Source organism: Serinus canaria, chromosome 2 (assembly GCF_022539315.1).
Source record: "Serinus canaria isolate serCan28SL12 chromosome 2, serCan2020, whole genome shotgun sequence".
In the NCBI taxonomy this organism is placed as follows: domain Eukaryota; kingdom Metazoa; phylum Chordata; class Aves; order Passeriformes; family Fringillidae; genus Serinus; species Serinus canaria.
In genome coordinates, this window is record NC_066315.1 from 82,652,335 (window position 1) to 82,669,100 (window position 16,766).

Consider the following 16,766-nt stretch of genomic DNA (forward strand, 5'->3'; position numbering starts at 1 on the left):
ACTGTGGTCATAAAACATCTTATTCAAACAAATAAAAAGCCTTCATCTCTCTAATGGTCAGGGAAGTACCAAGGTCAACAAGTACCAAGGTCAAGTACCAAGCTAAGTATTTGCCTTCAGGTATGGGAGGCACATAGCTGAAAATAAGTAAACTTATGCACATGAAAAATAGAGAGAGATTTTCAGATAAAATAAAAACAATTAATAACCTAGTTATTGCTAAAAATGTCCTGTGGACAAAAGGAAGAAAACAATAATTTAAAACAGGTTTAATTAGGATAAAGATTTTTAAAGAATTTTAAGTTGTTCTACTGTAGTTTATTTGATGTATTTGATTACTTGGGTATATTTGTGTTGCAGTAGCTCATTTTCCATGTAGCTAATCCAAGCTAAAAGCAATGGATTTAGATGTTTTGTGAGGACTTCATTTCTTCTCCTGTAAGATGCTGTATTAAACAATGGAAAGGGTAACTACTCTGTAATAACATCCAGCTTAGAACGCATGAAAATGACATGGAAGTTTCTGTAGGCAGGGAATGCAGGAAAGGTGCTGCTGCATTCTGCAAGCAGGTCCACACCTCAGGCAAGTCCTAAGGAGGTCCAGACCATAGCCTCTGAGCACTTGGAGCTCAGAGACCTTGAGCACTGAGCACTTGGAGTGCCCCCACCTTGGAGCCAAACCCAGTGTGTTGAGCGAGGCAGCCCCTGAGAAGTCTGATGCTGCCACTCAGATGGAATTGGTAAGGAAGGAGATGTCAGTACAGCTGGTAGTTTGCAATGGATACCCATATGCCAGATACTTCTCCTGGAGAAAAGGCTGGTACCTGCACAAGGTGTGCACAGGTGGATGCACTGTTGTCAAATGGCTGCATTACAAGACACAGATAACAGGTTATGTGGTAGTGGATGGACTCAAACAGAGGTAGATATGTATGGCTCCAGAACCATACACTTCCAGGGGATAACACTGAGCTTGGACCCTGGTGATAAAAAAAAAAGCAGGGCTCCAACCTCCACCTTCCAACATTCAGAGCAAAATCAGGTATGATTCTTTAGAGGTCTAAAGATGTCTGTGAGCAAGACAACAAGGAGAGCCTACATCAGGAGCCATGTGGTGGTTACTGTAAAAAGAAAAGTTGAGTGACTGCAGTGGGTGGCTCTCTGTTAAAGGGGCTCTGAGACACACATCTACCAGCCTGAAAGATGTTCCTTGACTACCTCTCAAGAGGAAAATCATAGGGCTAGATGATCTCCAGAAGTCCCTTCCAACCCTAATGAATCTGTGGTTCTGTGAATAAGTATTTCACAAATTATACTGGTAAACTAGAATTTTTTAAGGCTGGATGTTATGCTTGTCTATACCAAGACCTAGCTTAAGTAGCACAGATTCACATATTAAGTATTCATAATACAAAATGTACAACAAAACTGGTGAAATAAGTAATGCAAATCTGTGAGAAGTGACTTAAATTGCACATCTGCAGCTTTTAACTGCCTCACTCTATTTTGTGCATTTTAAATGACAGATAAAAAGGACCCCATAATATGAACAAACAGGAAAATTCCACTTCAGTTTGTGTTCAAGTAGATTGTTCAAGTTTGTTCAGCTGGAGTTGGGAAGTGAAATACAATTTCATTTCAAAAACTCTTCAAGACGAGGCTGGATGGGACTTTGAGCAACTTGGGCTAGTGGAAGGTGTCCCTGCCCATGACAGTGGGGTTGGAAGTAGATGATCTTTAAGTTCCCTTTCAACCCAAACTATTCTGTGTTCTATGATCCACAGATAAGTATATCCTGTAAGCACCTTCTTCCAATTACTGAAACACCCTTCCCAACCACAAGTTAACACTTAAACCCCAAAAAGAGTAGTAAAATTCAAAAATATAAAGACTTTGCAAGATTATTATTTTCACTCTCTCTGAATGAAGACTTAGTCCTATTTATAATATTCCAGAGCATCAATTAAACAAGTCAGGCAAAACTGACTGTAGGTTCAAGACAAAATCTCTAAAGGACTCTGATATTTGAATACAGAAAATACACCCTTCTTGGAATGGCTTTATTAAATTCCTTTTTATAGGAAATTGACTGCTCTTTTCTGTACATCAGGAAGTCTGAGAATATTTTACAAAAGGTTTATAATGAAATTGTCTCCAAATCTGAAACTACATCAGTGTCACATATTGCACTGAGTAATTACATAATTACATTACAGTCTAATGGGTAGATTATTTTAATTAGCTAGCAGAGAAAAGAAATGCAAGTGTTTATTGGGGAAAGTGCTGAGGAGTCTGAGTTATTTTGAAGTCTGCCCATCAATGGATGGGCAGATATTACCTTGGTTCTGAAATGGTGTTTGATGTTTAATGAACTCTTTCCATACTAATATAGTATTGTACTTAATACTTTCCATGGATCCTAAGAGAATGTATCCTTCACAGTTACTTTTTCTCACCATCCTTCCTCTTTTATTATTACTTTTCACCTTCTCAGGGAGTGTTACAGTTGTTAAGACAGGTGAATTTTGGACATAGGTCTTAGAATTAGGTGGACAATGGACTTGGCTTCAAGTCAAAGAGCTTAAGTGTATATTTATTCTGTATTAAGTGAATAACCCCTATACACAAATGCTTAGCTGACTTGAAGCCCAAGTGGCTATAGTTGTGAAACTTTTACTTTGAGTAGAGAGACTTTGCAAGGTCTCTTCAGAGTCCTTCTACTGGAATCTTCCTACCTATGAAAACAAGCATTTTATGCAATGGCTTATCTAAAAATAAGAATCAAAAAACCCAACAAGAAACAAAATGCAGAAAAAATATTATCCTAAGTCTAAAGTCTAAGCTTTACCAGGAATAACCTAAAGTCACCTGAGATGGGAACTCACAGTGTGATTGCATATAACCTGTTTTACTGGAAAGCCAGATAAAATGCCTTTAACATAGTTTCACAGGATTTTCAGGGAAAGCAGAATTAATGAGGAACTAAATTGTTAGCGACTAGACTGTGGTTCCTCATTGTTCTACAAACATTAAAGAAAATTATAGTGTATTGTCTAATTTCCACGTGGCTATGTTTTTAACAATGTCTTTGAGTAATGCGAAAAAGATGGGAGGAACTAGTGGAGGAGTTTGTTTCATCATCTTCCCCCTTCCTAACATACAGAGACACAGCACATTATGGGGTGCTGCCACTACTGATGAACCAGGGTCAAAATGTAAGCCATCTACCCTAAGGAAAAGAAAAAAACCAAAATGTGTAAGAAGATTTAAAATGCCTACATCAGCTGAAATATTAAAGTAAAAACCACACTATATTACCTGAAAAGTCAACTTTGCCAGAGAAATTAAAATAGACAAAGGTTAACCAAAAGCAAATGAATGATCACTGTCTCACATTTATTCCTCTTTTAAATAAGGTGACCTATTTCTGGATAATGTTTTGGAGTCTTCTTTTTTTCTCTTTTGCAAATTTTGTTCTATTACAATTGAAATTAATGTTTTCATTTATTTTGATAAATAGTCTGCATTTGTTGAATAGCTGTTTTGCTAGCAAGTATCATTAATTGTGATGTTGGTAATCATTTAGTTTGGGACAAAATAGGATAATCTGTGGAATGTTTTTAACAAACCCATGCTATTATTACTACCATGATACTTTGCTTTGTTTGAAAGTATGTCTATGGGTTTCTATTTCAGCATCATTTAATATCAAAATGTCTTGGCTTTCATCTGGGAAAACTGAAAGTTATTACAAAATTACATAAATAGGCCTTTTTGAAATCAGCCGCTTTTCATCAGCCAAATCTTGAACATTTTTAGAATGGCTTTTAAAAGAATCAAACCAAAAGAAATGTTATAGAAAAGAAAAGGAAGAAAAAAAAAAACAAAAAAACCCCAAACCCTTTTTGGCATCTCTTCATTGCACTGCTTAAAATAAGGTTTTTTATTTATGTTTTAAACAGTCCCAAAATGGAGCAAGTATAAATCTTCAGACTTTTGGGGACTTCTCTCTCTTTTTGGAACATAATGCAGAGCTCAGGTCTCTTTCAAAACTTTGTGGTTTTGAAACTTGGATTAAATGAAAGTCTGAATTCTGTAAATAATTTCTAAGATTTAAAGCTATGCAGTTCTCTTCATTTCAGTTGAAAAATATAAAGAAATTTCTACTTCTAGAAAGGAAGACTAATAGAACCTCATTTTTGTTTCTTGTAACGTTTCCCTTTACTGAAATACTTACCACATTGCAGAGCAGTCAAAATTCACTAGGAGCCATTTGTGAGGATTAAAGTTAAATGAATCTGCAAACTGAGAATGGATAAATAAAAACAGAATTACAAAAGAGAAAAGGATCCATGTGCTAATGATATGACTTTGTCAATATGTCTGTATAACTATAAATCAATTCCTGAATCAGGTCTTTATAATGTTCATATTGATGTCATCTTATTTAGTGACTGTTGGAATTAAATTTTCATTTATTTTGGGAGTGGAATTCAGATTAGGTATGGAGTTAGGCTAGTGGTATTATAAACATTTTGAGCATTTGTTTACAATACTTTCTTACTACATAAGTTATGGAAAAGTGTATATCTTATTGTGATCTTAAATAAATAGATAAATACATTTGCATACTCAGAAACATTCACTGGGGTTCATATCACATTTTCCAATAACAAATTCCTATGCTTTCTACTTCCAAGAATATGAAATTAATAGACACAAAATTCATATATAGCAAGAAACTATATATGTAATTGAGAATCTGCAAATCATATTCCTTCAAAAAATTACAACTGACTAGAAAATACTTTTTCTTTTTTTTCCTTCTGACAGGGTCTTTTCTTTCACTAGAAATTATTGTTTCATCAAAATCAAAAGAAAAACTACCAAAAAGTAAGCACTTGCAATAAATACATATTTATACACCATGTGCCAGGCCTGGTTTACTTGACATGTTTAGGTGGGGCATCAGAAGTAACCCAGGTGGGTAAGGATTTTGGAAAGGTTTCATCCATGTTTTCTGTTTTAAGAAAGGCAGAAATCACCAGATTTAAAAAGCTGTGGATGGGGACCTGGCAGCACCAAGGTCTGCCTATTCCATATTGCACTTTTCTGTTCTCATTTGCTTCTCATAACCTTCCCTGTCACCTGTAAACAATTAACAAATGCTCTAATAAGAGAAGATGATCTGCCTGTCTCGCTATCCATCCATCTATCTATCTGTCTTGCTATCACCCTGTACTATGTAAACTAAGAAACCTATTCATGGTGGTCAAATATTTACTCTTATGACAAATGCTGGCCCAGACAAGGGATGTTGTTTCATTTCCTTCAGGAACCAATAACAATAATTTAAAAAATATTCCCCCACAGGAAATTACAACAAGCTTCATTTGCTGATAAAAAAGAGACAAAAAGAAATGCTTTATTTGTGAGGGGGTTTTCCCGCCTCTTCTTCATTACTCACTGCCTATCAGTGCTGTGTTTAAACTTCTGGCTTTACCAAACAGTAATATTTTCTCCACTGACGTGGAAGACAAGGACTTATCTGACTGAGGGGAGCAGCAGGAAATTGAAGTACTCTTATCTAAGCAACTGAATGCCAAGTAGCTCAGCAAGGCGGCGGAAAAGGAACAGCAGTGCTGTTAGGGGAATATTTCATTTAGGTCTCTTGGTTATTAAACCCTGTCTGCTAGAGATACAGCTACTGGCTCTATACTATATGAATTTCAGGATGTAAGAAGAAAACCAGACATAATGAGCTCATAAATTTGTCAAAATTATTTTTTTCCTCATTTTTTGTATAATGTAGGATGTTACAAATATGTCTTTAGCGAAATCGGGAGAAAAGTTCCTCTTTTTTATTTGTTGATTCAGTAGTACTTGTTATTCTGAATGACAAACTTCTTATAGAGGGATACTTGTATACTCCCAGTGTAAACCATTAAAAATTTACAAATTTAAGTAATGTAATTGAATGTATAGGGATTTGTAGTGCAAACTGAGGTGCAGCTTACTCAGAGATTCTGGAAGAACCATTCATCTTGGCTGCATAAAAACCACACAAATTCTATAAAAGAGCAAGGTTTCAGCAGGCTGCTAGAGAAAAAACACTCATTCACCTCCACTCCATTTAAAAGATGCCTGAATTCAGGGCAGATGAAAGCACTTCCCGCATAGGCTGCATCAATATGCATCCAGATATTTTCCTTATTACCTAAAAAAATAATTGAAGGAAATAAATTAAACAGCTGATTAAAAAGCCCAATTATTTTTCATGAAACCAAATGCCTGAGAGATTTCTCTTTGATGTTATTATTTTCCCAGTTTAAAATTAAATTAAGAGATTAAATGTTTTCACCATCTGGGTTTTCATTAATATATAAATTGTATATCTAATGTATTGTTTTCCCTTCCCACTTCTACTGGAAAAAAGTTACAGAAGCATAGAATCATAGAATATCCTGTATTGGAAAGGACCCATAAGGATCATCATCTCTAGGTTTATCTTACTAAAATTAAGCAACATAATTATTTTGTGCTTTTAATTTAAGAACCATTATAAAATACACTTTCAAAAAAATTCATATAGAGATTTAGCTATCATTTCTATGCTAATAAAACTACTTTAGCAGGAGGAGATAGAATATTAGCTGCACTTCCCATTTCTAACTCATGATTCACAAACACATTTCTAAACAGTATTTTGTACATATTGATAAATGTGCATGGACATGCTTTTGAACTATGTGCAGCAAACTACTCATTTCAAGGATGGAGACAGGCAAAAGCAAGCATTGAAATACTAAGAAAGTGCTACTTTTGATTAGCCACTGAATGGTTTCTGCAGAAATATTTTGGCATATGAGCAGCTCACTCTGTAATTAAGTATTCACACTCCACTAGAGAACACTGTTTTTAATGCACTCAATTATGGTCTATCAGTTTATGGCTGAAGCCCACATTACACTGGCCACCAAATAATTCTGATGGTTATTTCCAGATACAGGGGTACTTCCACTGAAATCTGCAGTTTGGCACTAAATTCATGCTGAAATTTGCATTCTTGTGAATTAAATTTTCTTTCTGCATGAATGTCTGGGAAAGCCAATAAAATATTATTCACAACATCCACAACTGAGGTTTATTTTAAAGCATGTTGAAAGTTTAACTGATTGTCTATTTTTAAATATACTTGGTTTGAGACACAGCCTTCATATCACAGGACTACTGCTCATGTATGCTAAGGATAAGATTAAGCGGAAAAGTGAGCATGAGATTTCTGACTTCACTGGTATGCCATCCCTCTGCTGGGCTCTGCTACACAAGCAGGGAATCACTGACGTGAAACACATTATTATTGCTACGCCTAAACTTATTGGTGTCACTATTTTAGTAGGTCTTTAGGAATAACACAAACAGCAAAATAATCTGTAGCTGCTAAGCAAACTATTAGGAACCTGTTTAAAAAGAAGGACTGGGAGAAACTGAGTCACTGGGGCTTGTGCTGAAAGGCAGCAAACCTCACAAAGCAAATGACCACCACACAAGCTCCTGAACAAATTACCAGGATATCAAATCAAGCTCTGTTTCTATGAAGTTGCTTCCAGAGGCTTACAGCTATGGATTTCCTGTTCTCATTTGAAGAGATATGGTGTGCTTTTGTAGCATTTTCATCAGCCAGCAAACATGGGATTTGACCAAGCCCTGCTACAGATCAAAGCTTGACACAACAAACCATAACACAGAAAGAAATACTTATGAAGAGTCCATGACTTGATCACTATATTAAATGCACTGGCATTTGTTCTATTTTCTTGGAAGAGGAAGGAAATTGGGAAGGGGAGAGCAAGGATTGAGAATAGATGGGGATTTTTGGTGCATGTTTCCCTACCTTTTATAGTTATTAGAACCAGGCAGAAACCAAACACTTGGTGCAGAGTAGAATTAAGAGTTCAGCTTTTCCCTGATATTCAGCATTGTTCTAGATGCCCTTGCAGGGCAGAAGGGCTTGAAGAAGTATGTTACAAACTAAGGCCCTTACAGTAATTCTTAACTGACAGTATTCCAAAATATGTCCCCACTAGAAAAGAAACCCTTAAGGCAATGTCCTCTAACCCTTGTAACAGCTTGAGAATGCACATTTGCTGCATGACCTAATATTAGAAAAAAAACTGTAACTGAAAGTCTCATCTATATATATAAGTAGCTTTATTGTATTTGGACACTGACACTGCATAATGTCCTGGAAATGACTCAGCATGGTTTAAACTGGTATCTGAAATTTTAGAAAGAAGCAGCAAAGACTTACAAATAGGACCCAGTTCTAACAGTTTGTCAAAGGAGCAGCAAGGGGTGGTTCCAAGGGTTGCACAAAACTGCAGAGCCAAAAAAAAAAAGTGTTACAGCATAGAAAATTACCATAGGAGAAAAACAGTCTGTAAAGGCAGCAATAAATAAAAATAATAGACATTATAAAGCAAAAAAAAATTATTTAACTCATTAGTGGAACTTAAGTAGTCCCTTAGTGGAACTTTTAAGACTGCAGGTGCGTTTTTTTCAAAGCTCCCATAACAGTCCATTGAAGCAGATGCATAAAATATAATGTTTATATAAAATTGAGTGATAACTACTGTAATATAGACACAGTGTTGTGCTAGTGCTGTACATAATGTATTTTATGTATTTTCTGTAAGTTCCACATGCTTGTTGTGTGGCTCAATCCCACCTTAATATATGCAGATCCCATCAAAATGATTTGCAGTTCATGGTACATAAGCAAGTTCTGAACTTGAGCAATTGAAAGGTGCTGGAATTATTGTTGACAGAATAGATTGACAAATGTTGCTGTCTTGATCAGAGCCGCAGCTCTGCAACAGAGTTTTTTAACCAGTTCCTGCTCAAGAGATCTGCAACCTGGAAACTGTTCACTAGCAGCATATGTTCACTACTTGGCCTGCAAGACTTTTTCACAGAGAAACTTCTTCTCCCAGATTAATCCAAAAACACTGGAACAGTTCTTCCTTCGTTCTGTTAATGTCTCATTTAATGTATCCTTCAGTGTGACCAGTGAGCCAAAAGCAGAGGCAACATAAATACTGAAGTTTCACAGTAGAAAGAGAATATAACTAAATGAAAATGAGCTATTGTAATTTATTGGGAACATGCAGGTAGAATTTTAATCAAAAAACCCCAACTACCAAGGGCATATAAACTGACATTATTTTTCATTGCTACACTTATTTTTTAAACATCCTGTCTTATTTCTGAAAGCACTAATAAAGGCTGAGTATGGTTTTTGTCTTTTACTAGATTTTTACATAATAAAAGACACTTTACAGTTTAAATAGATAAATAACATATGCTGTGTTATAGTCAGACTATTGAACTACAAAATAGTTAGATAATTTCTCCAAGGTCACACATAAACTACAGTACAGCTAGGACATGATTATAAAAATGCCAAACCCAGAATTTTGCTTTTTTTATTTTAGTATTTCTGGTTACCTTTTCTGCCAAGTACACTGTCAGCAACATATTTTGTTCCTACAGTTTTTCCCTATATATCTGAAACTAGACACATTTTTCTGTGTGTATGTGTGCCCGTGTCCCTTAGCAAATTCATGATGACACCAATAAGAAGAGAAAGGAAAACCTAAATTATACTCGTCCATCCAGTGAACTTTTCAAGAAACAAACATTCTATCCCAGAAAAACTTGAAAAAAATTATTAAAATTAAAAAGGGACAATTCAGTATTTTTTCTATATTAAGCTATTAAGAACCAGAGTTCAGAACAAATACAGTTCTGAAAATGAGAAGCACATTGTATGTATATAGTTAGTAAAATAATAAGCTAACATTTTTTTCCTTCAAGATAATCTAATCTTTATCTATACTGGGCCCTATTTCTGAGACACAGAAGAACAAAAAACTGAAGTGCCTTGAGGTACATTTAAGAGTTCTCTGGAAGACTAATCACCCCCTGATAGAGGCTGCTTTGAAAAGATTGCAGGGTATTTTTTTAAATAGCAGGAAAAAAATTTGGTTTCATTTTTTCCTAAGAAGGCACATGTGCATGGAGTGAAAATATATTCATGACAATGGAGGATACCATGATGAAAATCCCAGTTTTTTAATATGCATAAGGAATATGCATATATTGGGAAATAAATAGAGTTCACTATAGACTTAACTCTGCTTTTACACATATATTTTATCGTAATATGGTATGAATTTTCTGACAAGATCAGAGTGAAATTGCCTTGGCCAGTCCAGCAATTAAAATAATGATGAAAATTTCATAACAAAAAGTTACACATTATTGTTATTAGTTTTGTACAGCAGTTAAGGTATTCTCCTAATCAGGATAAGAAGTATGTTTTTTTCACTGAGAGATTATATGAGTTCAAACATATGCTTAGTTTTTAAATAGTGGCTTATTCTGTAAAGTATACCTCAATTTCTAAAATAATTTTGTTTTCCTCTCTGCAGGTGTCTAAGCCTCAAAGCTTCTTGCTTTAATTCTCAGAAACCACTTAGAGTGACACCATCTGCCCTTGTCAGGACTCTCATTACCCTGCCTTAGTACTACAGAATGAATCTAACTCAATTTGTAGCCAGTGTAACACCAGAAAAATCACATTTGTGCAAAGGGCAGGGGACAGACTGCATCACAGAAATGGGACTGATGGCTCAGTATAGCCTGCAGGCCTTTTCCTTTTCAGGTTGTGGACTTCAAATTTGACTCAGCCCTTGGTTGTGAATACAAAGCAGCTAAAATGCTTAACTCAGTCATCTCATGTATTACTTTCCTGAAATGGAGAGCTATGTCAGGAAACATACATGAATCTTTACGATTCCTGAGAGCAATTACTCTCAATCTTTTCAACTGGAAGACCTCCTACAGCTATTGAAAAAGATGTGGACACATTTTGCATGGTTCCACCACAAAGCTTTTCATTTGCAAATAACTAAAATGAGGCAGAACTTTCAATGTTTGCAAATTGTTTTTATTTTCTCCTATTCAGTTCTTGCCAGCTTTCACTCATGAGAATGTCTGTGGCCCGAAGAAAACTGCAACAGTTCTCTAAACCACCATTCAGTATTTTACAGAACAGCAATCATTCACAAACTGTGGGTTAAGAAACATCACCCTTGACTACTGTACATGTCTAAAGAATATTTCTTCCAAATGGAAATCTGTGGTCAGGATCTAAGTGTTCTACTGAAAAGATGGCTCATCTGTCAGTCTGATTCTGATTTATTGTTCCTGAGTGAGTCTGGATACAAAAAGCCTGCTTCTTCATATCCTGTGGATCACATTCAGAAGAGTCGTTTCATCTAAAATCAGAGAGATTTCATGCTGGGCAGCAGGAAATTGTGTTGTAGCTGCTCTATATTGGTTGAGGTCGTTGAAGTATATTGTACCTTGTATCTGCCAGCTGCAATCTGTCAATGCTGACTTATGAAAGACAGCACAAAGCTCACAGGCCACCTACACACATTTAGGTGAGCTAGGCTTGAATGCAGTGGGCACTCTATTTGAATTTAGGAGTGCTTAACTTAGTGGTCTTCACTTTTGAGCATCCCAGCCAACATTCTGCAAACACAGAGGCCTGTCTGAAGCTGAGAGCACAGGGCCCAACTGAGAGAGGCATTTACACATAAGTTTAACCACCAGTGTGTATTTAAAGTTTATGAAAGGGACATGACTCCAGCATGTGTTTTAAAGCTACCCCTTAACTCAGGGCCAGATGAAGGGCTGCACATCATCCATGCTGGGAAATGGCTCCTCGGTAAATTGTGGCAGCTTTAGTGCCTCAACACCTGACATGGTTAAGTGCTTTGTTTGCACAGTCTGCTTGCTTTACTATGTGAAAATATCTCTGTTTCAGTTTCTGCAAAAGTTTTTTGAAAGAGATGAATTAACACAAGTCTGAACTCAGAAATAAAAGGAAGGAAGCAAAAGTAGAGATCAGGGTATCCTGGTGGCAACAGCTTTTACTGAACAAAATTATATAGATATTACTAGTGCTACAGGACATTGATGGTGGGTAGGAATGTAAAGATTCCTTTTAAGGACAATGCCTCTCTCCAAAAAAGGCTGACTGCCAAATCCTATGTATGTGAAAAGCAAACCTTTTATTAACAGATTGCTGTAATGACAGAACCTGTTTCACATCAAGCAAACCTGACCCTGATTCTCCACTCCCCTTTACAGGGAAAACACTGCTATCAAGTTCAGTATAATGATTTTTCATTTATTCATTAAGAATAAGAGGAGAAATATGCCTATAAGGCATTGCAATTTACTTGTGCTTTCTTTTTAATCCTTTACAAAACCTTTTCTTGCTTCTAAGGGAGACTGTAGCAGCTTGGATGCAAACAAGACATCTTCATTAGGAACGATGTCTCTGCTGTCACAAGTCTCTTCAGGCAGAATTTCTTCCATCAAACTTGTTGCTTTGATGTTGAATCACTCCCCTTAGTGAAGGATCAGTGAACACAGGGAGACAAGGAATCAAGTGGCATAAGGTGTTTCCTTGGCAATGTGCATATCTTTGTCGCCAGAACAAAATACATCAGCACCAAATTACTCAAGAACAAAAGAAATGGAAAGGCTTTTGAAATCTGCAAGCCAAAAAAGGGAGCACTAATATAGTGCATGGCCTGCTGCTCAGCATGACAGAAAATTACCACACCTTTTGAGTTAAGAGGCCAGCTATACTGATAATGAGCTCTAGTTTAAGCTAAAGCTGACATATTTTATGTATACAAATAAATTGAAGACTTGATATAGGCTGTATTAACTCAGGCAGAGCCTCTCCTGACTTTGAAAGCCTGCACAGCTAAACAAACAGAGGAAGAAAAACAGCAGTTAAATCACCCTTTGTAAAGGTGTCACTGAATACACAAATTAGAATTTTTTTTCTCTTGCATGCATAGAAAAATTAGTAAGACCTGAATATTTATGAGGGGCAAGTTGCATTTTTTTGCTAATGGACAAAAGCTAAGGAAAAAAGACATTTATAGTTCCTGCAGGAAGATGTGATATCCTGCTGTACTTGTAATTATTTAAAATCAACAGTGAGATATAGAAACAGGATACTGTGTAAGGTATTTTGAGCTGGGATCACAACACAGAGAAATAAAACATGCCTTGCAGCATGTTTTTCACCTCAAAAAGTGCGTCCCACAGAAAAAAGTCCATTTTGGAATCCCTATAAATGCTTTTTTTCTCAGTCAGACTCTTGTTATATTATAAAGCAATTGACAGGATGTGCTTGGTCATCCTAAGGACTCACTAGTTCTAGGCACCCTAGAAATTAGCAGTGTTCTGCACATATGAAAATCACTTCTCATTCTAGTCATCCTCATATTACATAAAACATTCTCTAAAGGTTGATAACAAGAGGAGTAAAAAGATTTTATTTTCAAAAGAGCCTGGTGAAATTTAAGCTTCTTTGTCCCATTTGGCACTAATCCATGAGTATAAGCAACCTTAATCTTCTAATTCTTCTGAAAACAGTTCATAGAAATTTAAGTCACATTATCCCTTTTCAAAATGTTACAACATGAAAGAAAAGAAACAACCATTGTCAGACATGACTTTTCTGTGAAAAAAGTGACATATTTCTGAGGTTCTCAGTTTCTAAATTAGTTTTGTGAGGATTTTTTTCTTCAGTGGAGGCCAGTAAAAACACTCCCTGTAGCATGTTATACCCCTTAATAAATATATACAGCCTGTGGTCCTTATCAAGCTTGGTAGAGCATCATTCTTGGAAATAAGCAAAGAATTTTGTTGGTGATGTTCAAAACCACAACAGAAGTTACTTACTTCATGGGAAAAAAACAAATGGCAAAATCTTGTTTTAACTTGAAGTAATAACATAGTATTCTGAACTGGCAGGAGGAGCAGATCTGATGAATAAGCAATTTTTCTTTTTGATCAGGTACTTATGGTAGAACCAAACTTTAAAATTTTATCTAATTTAACAATACTCTATGTCAAAACTTGGGGGATTAGGAGCTTAAGATATTGAGACATAACTATATTTGCCTTCGCTGTCCTGCTGTGGAAGCAGGAATCTCTGGAAAAAAAAAGTGGAGAGATAACAAGAAATGGTGACACCTAAAGTTTCCACAGCTGCATTCTCTATAGCTCACTTGCTAGAGATTAATTATACACTCACAAGTACCTGACTGTGTCTCATCTTAATGATATTTGGGGTATATAATGGAGGTTCATTTTTTTACTAAAGTACTACCAGGAGGAAACTATTGTTTCTTGAAGACACTTGAGCTTGAGATAGCATCATTTAATTTATTGCTTTTAAACTTGTTTTATTTGTAAGTAAGTTGGAACCCGAAAAATAAAGGTAAACAGTTCAGAATTCAGGAATTAGGACATAAGAACACTGCAGGACTATATGCAACTACAGAATCGACCCCAAACATAATTTTGCTGAGAAGTGCAATCAGCTGCTCAAATTCTTTTCTCCTCCTGCACAAAAAGGTACGTGAAGAACACTCATGGAACCTCTCCTAGTATTCTAGCCCAGCTGCCTACCAGTGCCTCTGCTAGGGATGAGGCCATCTATTTATGTCAAAAGCATCTTATCAGAAGCATTAAATCCACTGATTTGTGAAAACCCAGTACTCACAAAGAAAGGTATAAGACCAGCAGCTTTGTCTTCATCCAGAATTTTCTTCAGGGCTGAACCACAAACACTAAATGTGTCATCTGAAGGAACATTTTTAATCTTCACAGCACCAATTAGTGCAGCCCTTTCCACAGATGAATGAGCCTACAAGGAAATGGGCATCTTTTAAGACCAATACTTTTTACTGGAATGTAAGAAGGTCATTTGAATTTACAAACTAAAAAAGTAAGTCCTTTCAAGTAAAGCCATACTTGAGATCCTAGGACTGTTGATCATAGGTAATAGATACATACTTCTCCACCTTTCCTACAGGTAGATGGACACATATATACACACATATACATAAATACACACATACACAAAATAAACTAATAGCAACCCCGACATAGCCTTGAGACCACTGCCATTATCACATTAGACAAGAGTTCCATTAACCTTAGTGAGAGCTTTAATTTACATGGTAGGCCTGATGTAGAGCTTCAGGATTTGGCTCTAGATCAATCAAAAGATGTGCAGACGATCATCTTGTCTGATAATCATTCAGGTGCTTTCTAGCATATTTTTATGGTGTACAGCTTTTCTGAACTCTGAAATTATACATGTCACAGTATGGTACAGACATATATTTTCTTACATGACCAATTTTTTCTGATTACCTACTAACTACATTGTGGTTCAATCATTCAGTCACTTTTTAAGGCAAGTAAGGATCATTCCCACTATGTTATTTTATTTACAACTCACTTCATTAGAATTCTCCTGAAATAATATTCTTTTAGAAAATAAATCACATCTCTGTAAATAAAACCAAAGTTATCACTAAGAAATTCTCATAAATTTGTAGTACAATTTTGAAGTATAATAGAATAATAACAGGAATAAAAACTCCATTGACAATGAAAGGTACATTAACCACAAATAATGTCCTTTAAAGCATGATTAAAACAAACAAAAAGAAAAGCTATTTTACCTTCTATAATTTCAATAATCATAGTTAATTTGAAAGAGGAAAATGCCTCACCTATTCATATCATGAATCAGGTCATTCTCATATACAATCTCCTTGTTGGTTCTTGCCAGTGCCTAAAACGACTTATTAATTCTATTTTAATTTAGCATATAATCACAAAACTAACTATCCAGAATTTTTTTGAACTAGACTAGATGAAGTTTTTGCCTTTCAGCTAAACATATTTCTGGAATGACATGTTTTAAAGACAGATGTACCATTAATTTGTATCTCAGTAGGGCCCCTTTTTAATGTGCTTGGTAAGTAATTTAGGCACCAACTTGAGAAAATTTGGAAGCCTAGACTTGAAATATAACTGTTTAAGTGGAAAATGAGGTGTGTGGCATAGCAATACCATACTTCATTCAAGTGTACAATGAAAACTGTTTTTTAGAACTTACTTATACTAGAGTTTGCAAATAAGCAAACTAAAATAATACACTGAGGTTGTCAAGACAGTCAGAACCCCTGAATTGCTTCATCAAGACTCAAAAATTGTAGCAAGATTCTTTTCCAAATGCATTCTGGTATTGTTGGGCTCTATCAGTAAATGATTTTCCTTTCCACAGAATGGCTTGAACTTTCTTTCGTGGATTATTGCCTATGAGTCACACAGGTCTGTTCTTAATGCAGAAGGAACGGTGAGCTCGGCAACAATCTGCTTGGAAAGGTCAGCAGTATCTTAAGGCAAATCCTTCAGTAAACACAAGATCCTCCGACCTTCAGTAGGCAGGAAGGCCTGTCAGTCCTCATTTCAGGTCAGCCTCTTATATGGGACAAAAAAGTCAAAGCAAGTAAAAGGTTTTGTGCATCACTGGGTCGGTCAGAGCTCTGGGACTGGTGGTCTGCATAATACTGACCTTAGGGTCCCAAACAAACAAAAAGAAAGGATAAATATCCTTTGTGCCTCTTGAAAGCAGTTATCTTTTCTCATATTTTCTTGCCTGGAATCTTCTCACCATGCAAGTGTAATCCCTCTTCCCACCAGCAAAGAGCAAGTGTAGTGTTAAAACTTTTACAGTGCTAACATACACTTAGTAGTAAATCAAGTAAGGCTGAAACCTGGCCATTTTACTCTGCACATCAGATATT

At 35.9% G+C, this 16,766-nt stretch overlaps 1 protein-coding gene across 2 annotated transcripts in view; it reads right to left on the reverse strand.

The window, feature by feature from the left end:
• DDC (dopa decarboxylase) overlaps nt 1–16,766 on the reverse strand; it is a 72,430-nt gene that overhangs the window by 19,789 nt on the left and 35,875 nt on the right. For both annotated transcript variants that reach the window (XM_018907406.3, XM_009099432.4), the window contains exons 6-9: nt 14,666–14,809; nt 8,312–8,378; nt 6,123–6,217; nt 4,238–4,305 (exon numbers count right to left, since the gene is read on the reverse strand). In XM_018907406.3, the coding sequence (XP_018762951.1) occupies nt 4,238–4,305; nt 6,123–6,217; nt 8,312–8,378; nt 14,666–14,809 (374 nt within the window). The remainder of the gene's footprint in view (nt 1–4,237; nt 4,306–6,122; nt 6,218–8,311; nt 8,379–14,665; nt 14,810–16,766) is intronic.